The sequence below is a fragment of the Typopeltis vanoorti genome, chromosome 24 (genome assembly GCF_054136105.1).
Source record: "Typopeltis vanoorti isolate ZY-2024b chromosome 24, IOZ_Tvanoo_1.0, whole genome shotgun sequence".
Lineage (NCBI taxonomy): Eukaryota > Metazoa > Arthropoda > Arachnida > Uropygi > Thelyphonidae > Typopeltis > Typopeltis vanoorti.
The window spans coordinates 14,416,153-14,428,813 of NC_143572.1; the positions used below are offsets into that span (position 1 = coordinate 14,416,153).

The following is a 12,661-nucleotide window of genomic DNA, read 5'->3' on the forward strand; positions in this document are numbered from 1 at the left end:
ATGAATATAGGCAGAATCATTGAAAATGTCAACTGTGTTGTGAATGGAGAACCTGTGGAACGAGTAAAACATTTCGGCTATTTAGGCACGATTTTTAGTGAAGATGGTAAATTCAGTATAGAAATAGACAACAGAATCAGCAAAGCTGGTATGGTGGGAAGCCAATTGAATAAATTCATATGGAATAAGAGAGAAATTAGTCGGAACACTATAGCTGTATACAAGACAGTGTTCAAACCAGTTTTAACTTATGGATCTGAGAGCTGGGTCAGAAGTAAAACACTTGACCAAAGACTAGAGACCACAGATATGAGAGTCCTGAGAAAGATTAGAGGCGTGAACAGATGGCATCAATGGCAATATCATATTAAAAAAGAGGATATTAGGAAAGAACTTGACATTGTCAGCATCCAGGAATGCATTAGCAGAGCTAATCTCAGGTGGTATGGTCACTTAAACAGAATGGGCGAGGAAAGATTAGCAAAACAATTGTTCTCTGCCAGGTTGGCAGGAAAAAACCCAGAGGAAGACCAAAATATTGGTGGAGTGATACGGTACAAAGTGCCTTAGACGGTAGAAATATAAGATCTGATAATGTTGGAGTCTTGACAAGTAACAGACTGATTTGGAGGAAAATTGTAGATAGGAAATTAATAACGATGTAAATTTTTCATGTAGTACTATCTATCCTGTACACCCCTTGAGGGTATATAGCAGGAATTTGATGATGATGATGCTTAGCTGAAGGTAAGTATATTAATTTTATAGTACCTTGAAATAAGTATTTTAGATAAACATAAATTGCACAGATATCTGAATAGAATTTGACCTCTTTTGAAACCAATCACACTTTCCACATTTCTGGGCATGTATGTGTGTGTGCATGCACACACACACACATATTCCCTTCCCAGTTTGTGATAACAAGTTAGATGTTTTGAACCAGTGTATTCAAAACTGTACTTCATTTACTGTTGATTATGCTTATTTGCTCTGCATCTATCATTACACTTCTTTCAGAAAGTTTTCTGTTGGGTTGAGATTGATTCTGTGTAGCCCAATCAAGTTCTTCCACATCATTTCTCTAAAACCATGATTCATTGTCACTTGCAGGATGATATAAGTGCATTATTTTGTAGAAAGATGTTTGCCCTATAAAACTATCGTAATTTATGATGCATTACATTATTCAGAAGTATTATATTGGCATTTATTTCCTAAGTACTACAGAGGTCCAAAGGTCATATCAGAAGAAACAGCTTCAGTCCATTACACCTCTGCCCTCAAACTTCAGTTGGAAGGATAAATTTGGGCATGAACTATTTGTTCCCTAGGCATCTGTCACTCACATGTGCTTATCAGAAATGAGCAGACAGTCATCTCTGTACCACAAACTTCCAACAGACCAGTTATGTGAGCTATCCGTGAATGTTCTGGGGTTCTTTACATAGTTTCCACATTAGATTGCTTATATTTCTCTACTGTTCTCAGTGTTCCATTTGGTCCCTTTGTGGGTGATGCAGCCTTTTACTAATCTAATAAATCTAATATCACAAATGGATAGCTGCTAATGTAGTATCCTATAATAATGCCTGTTTTGAAGTTCATCAGCTCATTAAAGTAAACTCGAGCAGTATATCTGTTTGCTTTATATAGCAACAAACCAGCTAGAGAATAAACTGTTTACAAAATGATGTTACAACTAATAGTATTATACTCATTTCATATGATTATATTGTGTCTATCTGTATGGGCTTCACAGTCATTGTATCATATGCTAAATAAATAAGCATAGGTCATGTGTGTTGATAATAGGAATATATATCAGTGTTTTGTTCTAAAACATAGATGTCTCAATACCTATTTCCATATAGTGTAATATGTAGTGGATTACTTTATATTAAGATGAACTAAAGCATGAGATGCTTTAGTTCATCTTAATTTTCTTACTCATAACTATGGTAACATCTTAATTTCTGTTTTTTCCTTTCAGAATGACTACAATCTAGATGAAAATTTTTGGAGTTCCTTTTTACAAAAGGAACAAAATGGACAGTCTGTAATATATATAAATGATACTTCAGCTTCAAAAATGTTAGATAGTACATCATTCAGTGACTCTCATTCGCATATTCAAAGTGATAGTATGTCACCCCATAGTGTTACCACATCAACTAGTGACCACTCTGAAAGTGATTCTCCAATATCGTCTGGATATGAGATGGAAACAATCAATTTTAATTTTTTTAAGTCTGAAGAAGCTGAAGATGTGTGTAATATAGAAGATGCAGTGTCTCCTTGTGCCTCTATTGAAATTGGTAGGTCTCCCCCCCCCCCTGTCTATCTCATTCTTTCTAAGAATCTGCTAATTTGTCATATTATGCAAAATGTTTCTTATATCAGTCATCATGTATTGACTGCATGCGTTTGCCTCAGCAATTGCATTGTGTGTTTACCATTATATTCAGATCTAAGTAATTAAAATTCATTTTTAAATGTTAATGATACATAAAGGATATAAATGTCACATTTACTAGTGGCTGTTTTTACTAGAGTGTTAATGAGAGAGAGGAGGAAGATGCAAAAGTTTTTTTTTTTCTATTAATTTTTTAATCACTCTTGCACACAAGAAGCTTCAAGACTTATAGGAAATAAATGCCATCTGCAGACTTAGCAGCCTAAGAGCATAGTAATGTTGATATTCCTCTTTGAAGAGCTAGAGGTCATAGTCCTTGGGGAAGACTGTTCGTTTAATAGAAATGAAGTAGATAGAATAAATGACTGGGAATAGCAGTTTCATTGTCAGCAGTTCACCTGTAAAAGATATTGGGCTGCTGTAATTCATGTTGCTGTACGTTTAGCAGAAGTGGGAGATGTAACGGATTGGCAGTTCTGCTGAACAATGCCCATTGAAATATCTGCAGAAGAGACAATGCAGAAACCATGAGTAACTGAAGGGTGTGTGAGAGAAGTTGTAATTTAACCTAGCTCCTCTTCTGAAGAATATTAAGAATTTTTATGGAAGTTTTAGGTGCACCATCCCCAGTGCTAGCTCGAGGGTATGTGGCGCTCCTAGACCAGTTTTATCAATGCATTGTAAGACAAGACAGACATCATAAAATTCTTTATTGTTAAAAGCAGTTTATAGTTATTGCCAAAAAAAGTGCGTATAGAGCATTTTGGGGGACGCTGCTCGTACCACCAACTTCGACTAATGCTATTACTTTTTTTTATGATGTTGGTGCCCTTAGGCCAGTGCCTAAGCCTAGAGCCCTGACCATCCCAAATGTTGAGAGCAGTATTCCAAGGTTGAGTGGATTTGGGATTTGTGCAGAGTGAGAAATAACAAATAACAAAAATAACCAGAGAATGAAAAATAACGCATTTAATGAAAAAAAGATTCTATAGAAGTGATGCGGTTATGCTAGTAATTTTGAACAGTGTGTGGAATGAACGCCTCCATTCCAATGAGTTTCTCTAATAAGATAGAGTATCTGGATCTGCAGAATAGAAACAGTCTGACCAATGAAAGGAGGAGTAAAATTCTGAAATTTTCCCACTTGGCATTATGTTGCCAAAGTACACCACATTATGAATGACTGAAGGGTGGGTGCTCCAGTAGAGATGAAACTGATGAGATTGCAATCTGAATTACCAAGAGTGGTTATCTCAATTGTGCACCCCAAAAGTGAACTGGTTAAGCAAAGATCCAGTGGGTGAGTGGAGATGATTGCCAGGAATTCTGGTTGATGTGCCTTAGGTCATTGCTTAGAACAAATACCTTTTTTTTGCTTCTCTTACAGCTTGGTCTAGGGAATTGGAAAAAAGGGAACCATAGTTGTGGAAATTAGTTGCCAAAGAAAATGACTTCATTGTTGGGAAATTTGGATTGCAGGAAATATAGCTTCAAAGAGATCGGAATGATTTTCAGAATTGGGAAAACGGTAAGATGAATGATACATAATGAGGTAAGCAAATCTTAAATCCATGTTAGAGGCTTAATGAAGCAAAACAGCACTAAAAAAGGATTAAAAATAATATTTCATTCTTTCAATATTTTGTCTGTCACTCAGATTTTGCTAGGGAGTACAATATGAGACTTGTAACACACACAACACAAAACTAAGTGAAACATGTGATGGACTAGAGTCCTGACTAGGTGGGGCACCTGTTATCAGACTAGGATGTAAACTGGGATCTTGAAGTATTAGTGTTTCCCATATTTTGGGAAGTTTAATGCAATCATATCTGCTCTGGTGATAAGAGGAGTGCTACTGTCATTCTTAATGCTAGTGAGTACGATAGAAAAATGGACTTCATTCTCAGAGATTGCTCTACCTACTGACTTGAGATTACAATCCCACCAAATCTGCTCGATTAGCCTAGTGGCTGTGTGCTTCACAACCATATGCCTGGGGATGGAGTGTCCTAGGTTCGATTCCCGTCGGAGAAATGAGGAGCTGAAGGATCTTCCTCAGCCATAACCAAGTTAGCCGGTCTTGGGCATGGACAGTAGGCCCCCCCCCCCCCAGTTTATCCTCAGGTTTTTCATCCCGCAAACCGGCCTTGAGAACTCAACACTATGGACATGGGATACACCGGGGCGTAGGGATGACCACCTTATCCTGTGAACGGTTTGAGGTCTGATGATTAATAAACCTTCGATACCACAAGGTAAAAGAGGGTAAAAAAAAAGGAAGATGTCCTTAACACTCCTTGCATTAACAACACATTCTGGTAATGCATTCCATTCATTGACAATTCTCTATGTAAAAAATCCACTCCACACACACACCCTTCTTCACCACACTTTTACATAACTTTCAGGAATGATCTCTGGTTCTTCCCCTGTCACCTTCTGCTCTCTGTTTATAATCCCCTCTGGAATAATCTGATAAAATCTTCTCACTAACTTAAATATCTTATCATATCACCTCTTTCTCCTATCCACCAAATTCTGCAATCCACACTTCTTCAAACTTTCTCCATAGCCAGCATTCCAAACTCCTGATATTGTCGTAGTCATTCATCTCTGGACCCTCTCCAATGTCTCCACATCACATTGAAAACAATAGTCCAAGTTTGGCGTGACCAGCGCCTTATACAGTGGCACAGCCACTTCTTTATCCTTGCATGTTAGAGTACTTATCATAGCAGCAGGAAAAGTTAGTGGAAAAGATCATAAATTTTGGTGCAATAATAAAATAGAATCTTTAAGCTAATTTAATGTTTATGACTTAAAAATGCCTTACTTGGCATATAGTAATATCTACATATGTGTATGAGCAACAAATGAAGAAAATAATAATATATTAATATTAAAAAGAATATTTAATTTAACAAAATGGGCAGTGTTAATATCATAAAACCTTCATTTGCTAATTTTTACACAAGTTTGCTGTGCAAATGCAAACTATGCTTTCAGATGGCTTTTTTTTTTTTTATTATAATTATGAGCAGGGAGCTTGTATACTTTGTCAAATCTTGAGGTCTGATATATGCCAATTAGCTCCCATCCCAATGTTATAATCTCTGTAGACCATTCATCTCACTATATTAAAGAGTTATCAATAAATAATGTAGTGCTGTTATTCTAATGAAGAAATAAGTTGCTTCATTAATCAGAAATGCTAGACTTAAACTGTTGATACAAAAACATCTGGGAAATATGATGAAAGGGGCAAGGAGATACAAATTTAGACTACTGTTCCTCATGATGCTATATCACATTGGCTAATCAGATGCTCAGTATACACTTAAAATGCAATTTCAATATTTGAACATGTTGAGTGACTTTGAAAGGCCTGTTCATATGTTGCTTGGGAATGGCTGTGATCCAAAATCTTAAAAAAAAAAAAAAAAAAAAAAAAAACTTAGAGCTTAGATTTTGAGTCAAGTTGTGAACTTAGGGCTGTTTTCCAAAAATTTAAAAAAATGATGCAATAGACATTTCTGAATTGAAAAATATAATTTCTAGGAAAGGTATGACTGTACCTCTCCCCAACACACACACGCACACAAAGATATGATTTATTGATCTTGTCGGCTGAGTGATTAGTACACCCTCTTGAACTAGTACGGTGCTGGTTCAAATCTTGTTGTGGACATGAATGTATGTGATTATTTTCAGGTGGCAGATGAATTTCATTGCCTAGTCCAAGACAGTTGCTCTGTTTATTAGAGTCTTGAAAAAAAAAGGTCCATGTTTTGCCTCTAGACCAGGTATAAGGGGGAAAAAAAAAAAAAAAAAAAAAACAGAAAAAATATCCGTAGCCCACCCATGATGCTAATGTCTTAGTCTTAAAAGATAATTTTGTACTATAGTGCCTATTTAAAGAGAAATATTTTATGACTAAAAACATTCAGTAACAACAAGGAAATTTATTAGTTGTTAAAATATGAAAAATACACAGACTAGTATTGCCACCTAAAATAGAACTGGTGGGCAAAAATGCTTAATGGTTTTTTTTTTTTTTGATGTTTATTAAGCCCAATGAAGCTGCTAGTTCTATTTTAGTTGCGACACTGGTAAGTGTATCATATTTTAACAATTTCCTTGTTATTACAGACTTGGCTTTCATGAGTAAAACTGACATAAAAAAAAAAAAGCAAATGGGGGGGAAAAGTTAAATAATCACTCAGATTGAGAAAATATGGGGAATTGGGGGGAAAAAATGAAATTTTGAAGTCTAAAAGGGAGAGGTGCAACTCTTTAAAAGTACAAAATATCTAAAGGAGATAAGCCTTTAGATATTTTGTACTTTACCAAGGAACAAAAGAACAAAATTCATAAATGTGTATAAAAAATAAAACCTAATTGACTGAAAGTATTTCTTCAATTTATTTATTTTTTTGCTGTTTTTCATATTGAAATAGTCAAAATAAGAGATGAATTATATAAAAGACATGGATTACATTTAAATGAATTTTTTGTGAATCTGCTAAAGAGACTATTAATAGAAGGAAGTGTAAGGGGTAATGTGAGCAAACAAGGTATTAGTGAAAGTTAGATGATTTTAAACAAGCAGGAGAGGGATTAGGCAAGACCAAAGTGTTTTTAATGGAAATGAGAGTAGTGTGAGAGATAAGAATGTGAGAACAGAAATGCAACTTGGACAGGAAAACGAGATAAGAGAAGTTGGGGGGGGGGGCAGTATGGGGAGAGCAGATTCAAGAAACAGTAATGAATGCATGCATGAAGATGGTCAACATTGGAGTGGGATTGAGTCTGGAGAGATATATGGGAACAAAGAGTAAAGGTCAACAGACGAGCAGGATTAGAACTCACAGTGAGGAGTGACCTGGATAGGACTGGTTATATTCAAATAAATGAATTGCTGTGCATGTTTACAAAAACCAGGAGTATCAGAAATAAGGGATATGAAATTGTTAGTTCATTCACCTGAAACTGTTTTGAATAAGTGAAGCTTGGTTGGATGAGAATAACATCCTGACCTGAATAACAATAGAAAGAGATTTTTTGTGAGGAGAGGAAGGGCAAGAAACGAGAGAGAGAGATAGGGAGTGCTGATTCTGTGCAAGGTATTGGTATGTGTGTCATCGTCGTAGTAGGTAATGTTTACTTATTATGGCTTATCTCCTTTACTTAACTATCTCTTGAATAATTTGTCCTATCTCAGCAGCGCCTATAATGTGTCTTTCTTTGTCTTACTATTATATACTTGAGCCCCTCAGATTATTACGTGTGCGAGTCTGATCTACAAAGGGATTGTCTCAAGGTTAAGCCAACTCCTTGGTAACAAAACTTCTGAAGTTAACTTCTCTTATGGTTCTGGGAAAATTTATTTGTTCTGCTGCGCCACCCAGAACCCTTAGATTGGAAAAACTTCTCAGTCAAGAAGTGAACCTTCAGATATGCATGTGGTTAATATAATCTATTTCTATACTAAGTTATCAATTATCAGTACCTTCTATAATCAACCATGTTTGCAGTCGTGGTCTTAATTAACAATTATCTCCCACTTAGATCTGAATAATTTGAGTGGTGCGTCGGATTCTTAGACACAGGCAACCAAATTAATAAGAGCAAAAGGTTTAATTAACATAATGATCATCATACAGAATAAAGAGCTTTAAATTCACTGTACTACTAGATTACAAAGTAAAATTAATCAGTGTACATCACACAGTAATTAATACTACAAAAACATTATGTTCAAAGATTCAAAGCTCTCATTCTTAGATTATAAAACCAATAATGACTTTTGGGTGTTAATCAAGCTGTCTGGATTAGACATCTTTACAGCTCTTAAACATAGCTAGCAATCAACACAAGTACAATTATAATACTTAGCACATATTGTTCATCGACTACGAATAAAATATCACAGTTCTGTCTTAATTTTAGATGGTCTCAAAACTTTATGAAGGTCTGTGATTCTTAAGTTAAAATTGTCTTCCTTTCACACATTACTTGATTAAAGGTTTACTATACCGAGTTCGAGGATTCCTCATGCTTGTCCTTTCGATTCTTGGATTCCCTTCCTTCCAAACATTTTCTTCCCTCTGTGTTAAGGCTAAAACTGCATACCAATTATCTATGCCTAGAATATTCTTAGCATGAGGCAATTCTGCATCCATAAGGCACGTTACCTGGCCATTATCTTTTCCGGGAGTTGCCCTCGAAAATCCTCTATTCGTTCATCGTAGGGCTTGGAATCCGTGATCCCTCTAATCATGACCTGACACCTCAGACTTCTGCCACCAAGAGAGAACAGAGACTCTGTGCAAAAAACCTCCTGGGGGGGGGGGGTCCAGCCCTTTTATATCAACCCCTACCGGGACTCCTTGTAACCCTAAATTTTCACCTGACATGTTATTTTTTGCACTTGTCGGTCTTCTTTTTGTAGCGTCTTCCCCGAAAACTTAGATCATCACGTGCCGTATGCACACGTGACCGCTTGAGGCAACTTACTAATCAAAATACTAATCCAGGCAACTTACTAAGTCTTGCCCGTGTACTTTGACCTTATAATCTCAGTTGGTTATATGCAATTTACACAGTAATTCTTTTAGATCAATTCTAACTGAAAATATGTATATAACAAATTCATTGTCTAATATACAATTTAGTAGGTATTTTACATGGGAATATTCACAAGTCTTACACTAATTACGGTATCCAATATTTGTCAGGCTATATACAACTTGTACTAAAATACAAGCATATCCATTTCAAGGGTTTTAACTTGTCAAATTATGAATGAAACATTCCTTAGTGAATTGTATTCATTCATAATTTAACAGTATTCATTACCATAACTATGGTTACTCAGATGTAGCTGACCATGCCTTGGACTAGTCAGCTTTATGAGGTTTGAAAACAGTGCAGACATTATTTCTTTGAAGTTCTGGCTATTTTTTCTGATGTGCCTCAGATATAAAGAATAATAGTATTTCTGTAATCTGTATGTTGAGAGGGGTATGACTTGAAAGCACAGCTATTTTGTTCATCTTTTTGGTTATTGCCATTGAACAGGAAAGTATGATGAATAAAGGAGTTCAGCTGTGAGGGAAGCTTAGTGGGAATAGAGGTTGGAGGCTCTTAACAGGGATTTTATGCTACCATATTGTTGGCAGGGGGTGGGGAATGATGGGGAAATTTTGTATCTGCCTGTGTGATTAGGTTATCTATAAATTGAGAAAGATGATGTGATTAATGTCTAGAAAAGACATTTTTTATAGTGAACTGGATTGTGAGGTGCTGTTTATTAAGGAAAAAAGAGTGTGTGTGTGAAACATGTGGCCAAATGGGGAACACTCATCAGTCTGTCTTAGCCAGATAGAAAGTTTGAGAGCAGCATCAGTAGAACAATATTCAAAATGCTTCATCTAGAGCAGGGGTTGGGAACCTTTTTGAACCAAAGAGCCATTCCACCAAAAAAAATTAATTGAAACAAAATTTTGGGAGCTGAACTTCAATTCAATTTTTCCTGGTGACTCAAAGTTAGTTCAAACTTAGGTAAATTTGTTTTTAATTCAGTACTTCCAGATATCAAATACCACTTTTATGTTTGCATATACATTTTTTATATGTTCAATAAATAAAACAACATTAAGTTTGATTAAGTTTTTAATCACAAACATGTTTAAGTAAGTATAACATTGCAAAAAAAAGTCAGAATTTGTATTGCAAAAAGAATTAGTCCAAACAAAAATACATTATATATTTTAATAGATATTTGATTGTTTTAATTTAAAATTCACTAATGAGACTTTTGATTTTGCATCTTCTCAGCCAATTTACTTAAATCTGGATTGTATGTCGTGCACCATAATAGTAATTTGGCTCTCAAACTTTCATCAGTCAATTTGTTCCTATACTTATTTTTAATGTAATTCACTGAAGAAAAAATTGTATGTTGAACCAAAAAGAGTCAAAACCTCAAAGGCAAGTCATCTGTCATTTGAATAATTAGTTGGGAAAGAATTCCAACATTAAATATAATTTCCTGTGGTGTTTCTTCCATACTTTCCTCATTTTCTTCAATTTGTGCTACCATTTCCTGAAGTTTTTGTACCCAGATGCTTTTATTCTGAATTTCCAGAAGTTCCATTTGCAGTTCTGCAATTGATATTCCAGAAAAAGCTTCAATATCTATTAATTTTAAATTGCAATTTAACGAATGTAATATAAATTTCATCATCTCCTGATGTTTTTTTAAAATCCTGAAATCTGCTTGTAAATGAATCTAAAATTGCAGTAATCATTTCAGTGAAAATATTTTGCAATCAACTTTTTTTTTGATTTAAATTCAATCTATAATTTTTTATATTTTCAAAATATATAAATTTTTCTTCAGTAACATCCTCGAAAAACTCTTAGTTTCTGTTCAAAGGTAAGGACTTCCTCTAGTAATTGTAAGGCTGTATTTCCCTTCCCTTGCAACTTCATATTTAGCTTATTAAAATGTTCTGTCATATCAAGCAAAAAAACAAAAATTTTGTATCCACTCGGGATTACTGAGAAGTTCCACATGATTTACGTCATAATTTTTAGTGATTAAGAAAACTATTACTTTTAAGCACTGGAAAAACGTTTTAATGCTTTTCCTCTTGATAACCATCGTACAGATGTAAATGTCACTAAATCTTTATGTTGACTACCTAGTTCCCTCTAAAAATGTGTCAAAAACTCTGGAAATACTTTTATTGGGATTATATTGATCAAGTGCATATAACAACAACTAAGTTATACCAACTAGTTTCACCAACTAAGTCTGTTGGCATCTTCAGGGTACATAACTGATGTATGGCACTAAAAAGTAAAAAACTGTTACAAACTATAATCAACCGATTCCAATTATATTAAACAAAGAACAGAGCGCATACAATACATTCATAGAGCGTGGAAAAACTCTGTGATTCAATGCCTGAAATTGGATGAAATTAATCATTGGCACAACAACATCCACCATTCTTTTTAGTTCTGGTAATAATCCCAAAAAATTGCAACTAAAGCTTCTTGATGCAAAATGCAATGAAATGAAATAACTCCACGTGGAATATGAATGGAGAATAATTTAACAAATCCCTTATTTTTCGCAATCATAGAAGGTGCACCATTGGTCACAATGCATACTATATTATTAATATTTATATTTTTGTTCTGTAAACTTGTTAGAAGGTTTTATGAAATATCTTGACCTGTAGTGTGTCCATTAAGTGTTAGCAGATCAAGAAGTTCTTATCAAATACCGGAAGATGTGACATATTTAACCATCACGCAGCATTGTGCCATATCGGAAATATCATTTGATTCATCTTCCACAATAGATATAAAATCGGCAGAATTAATATCCATAATTTGCATATTTGAAACTTCTACAGAAATTGTTACAATCCGTTCCTTGACGGTTCTTCAGCCGAAAGAGGTAAATCTTAAATTTTTTTACGTATCTCGTCCTTATTTTTTATATCCTTAAATAGAATTTCAGAGAAATTATACGTGCAATTTTTTAGAAATTCACAATCGGTAAAAAGTTTTCCCACTTTTGCTATTTCAAGGGATAACAAAAAACTTGCTTCAGTAGTATTCGACGAAGATTTCGTCCAAGTTGACAAATTTCTTTGCTGAAGCAATGTTTTCTTTTGTAATTCTTCAATTGCTTTTTTTCTGTTATCACCCTCAGGATATTTTTTACTGAAGTCTAAATGTTTTCCTCGAAAATGTCATTCGACATTACGCGATTTGTTATTTTGAAGTTGTAGATGGCAAATTAAACATTGCAGATTTCCATTTACTTCTATAAGTTCAAATTTCTCTATCCACATTTTAGTGAATCCTCTGTTTTCTTCGATTCTTTTTCTTGAACTCATATTAGGAGGGTTATTATCACAAATTGACCTGTAAGTAAAACACAAATTCAACATAATAACATAATAAAACTTAATTTGTGCATAACATTACCTATCTATCTATCTATATGTTCACTGGGCATCTACAGATGTTGTATGGTCACTCGAATGCTCGGTGATGTGCCACACCAGGGGCATCGCCATGTAGTCCTGTTTGCTTTTCTGGCGGCCTCATCTCTCAGATCAGTCACTCCACACACTCCATCCATCCATCTCATTGGTGGTCTATCCCCTTCCTCTTTTTCCAGAACCTTTACCTTCTATTACTGTTCTGAGAAGTCTC

At 34.8% G+C, this 12,661-nt stretch overlaps 1 protein-coding gene across 1 annotated transcript in view; it reads left to right on the forward strand.

Moving 5' to 3' along the window:
- Positions 1 to 12,661, forward strand: part of LOC150092936 (uncharacterized) — a 96,072-nt gene that overhangs the window by 25,396 nt on the left and 58,015 nt on the right. The window contains exon 3 of the mRNA XM_090413396.1: positions 1,994 to 2,318. Coding sequence (XP_090269522.1) covers positions 1,994 to 2,318 — 325 coding nt within the window. The remainder of the gene's footprint in view (positions 1 to 1,993; positions 2,319 to 12,661) is intronic.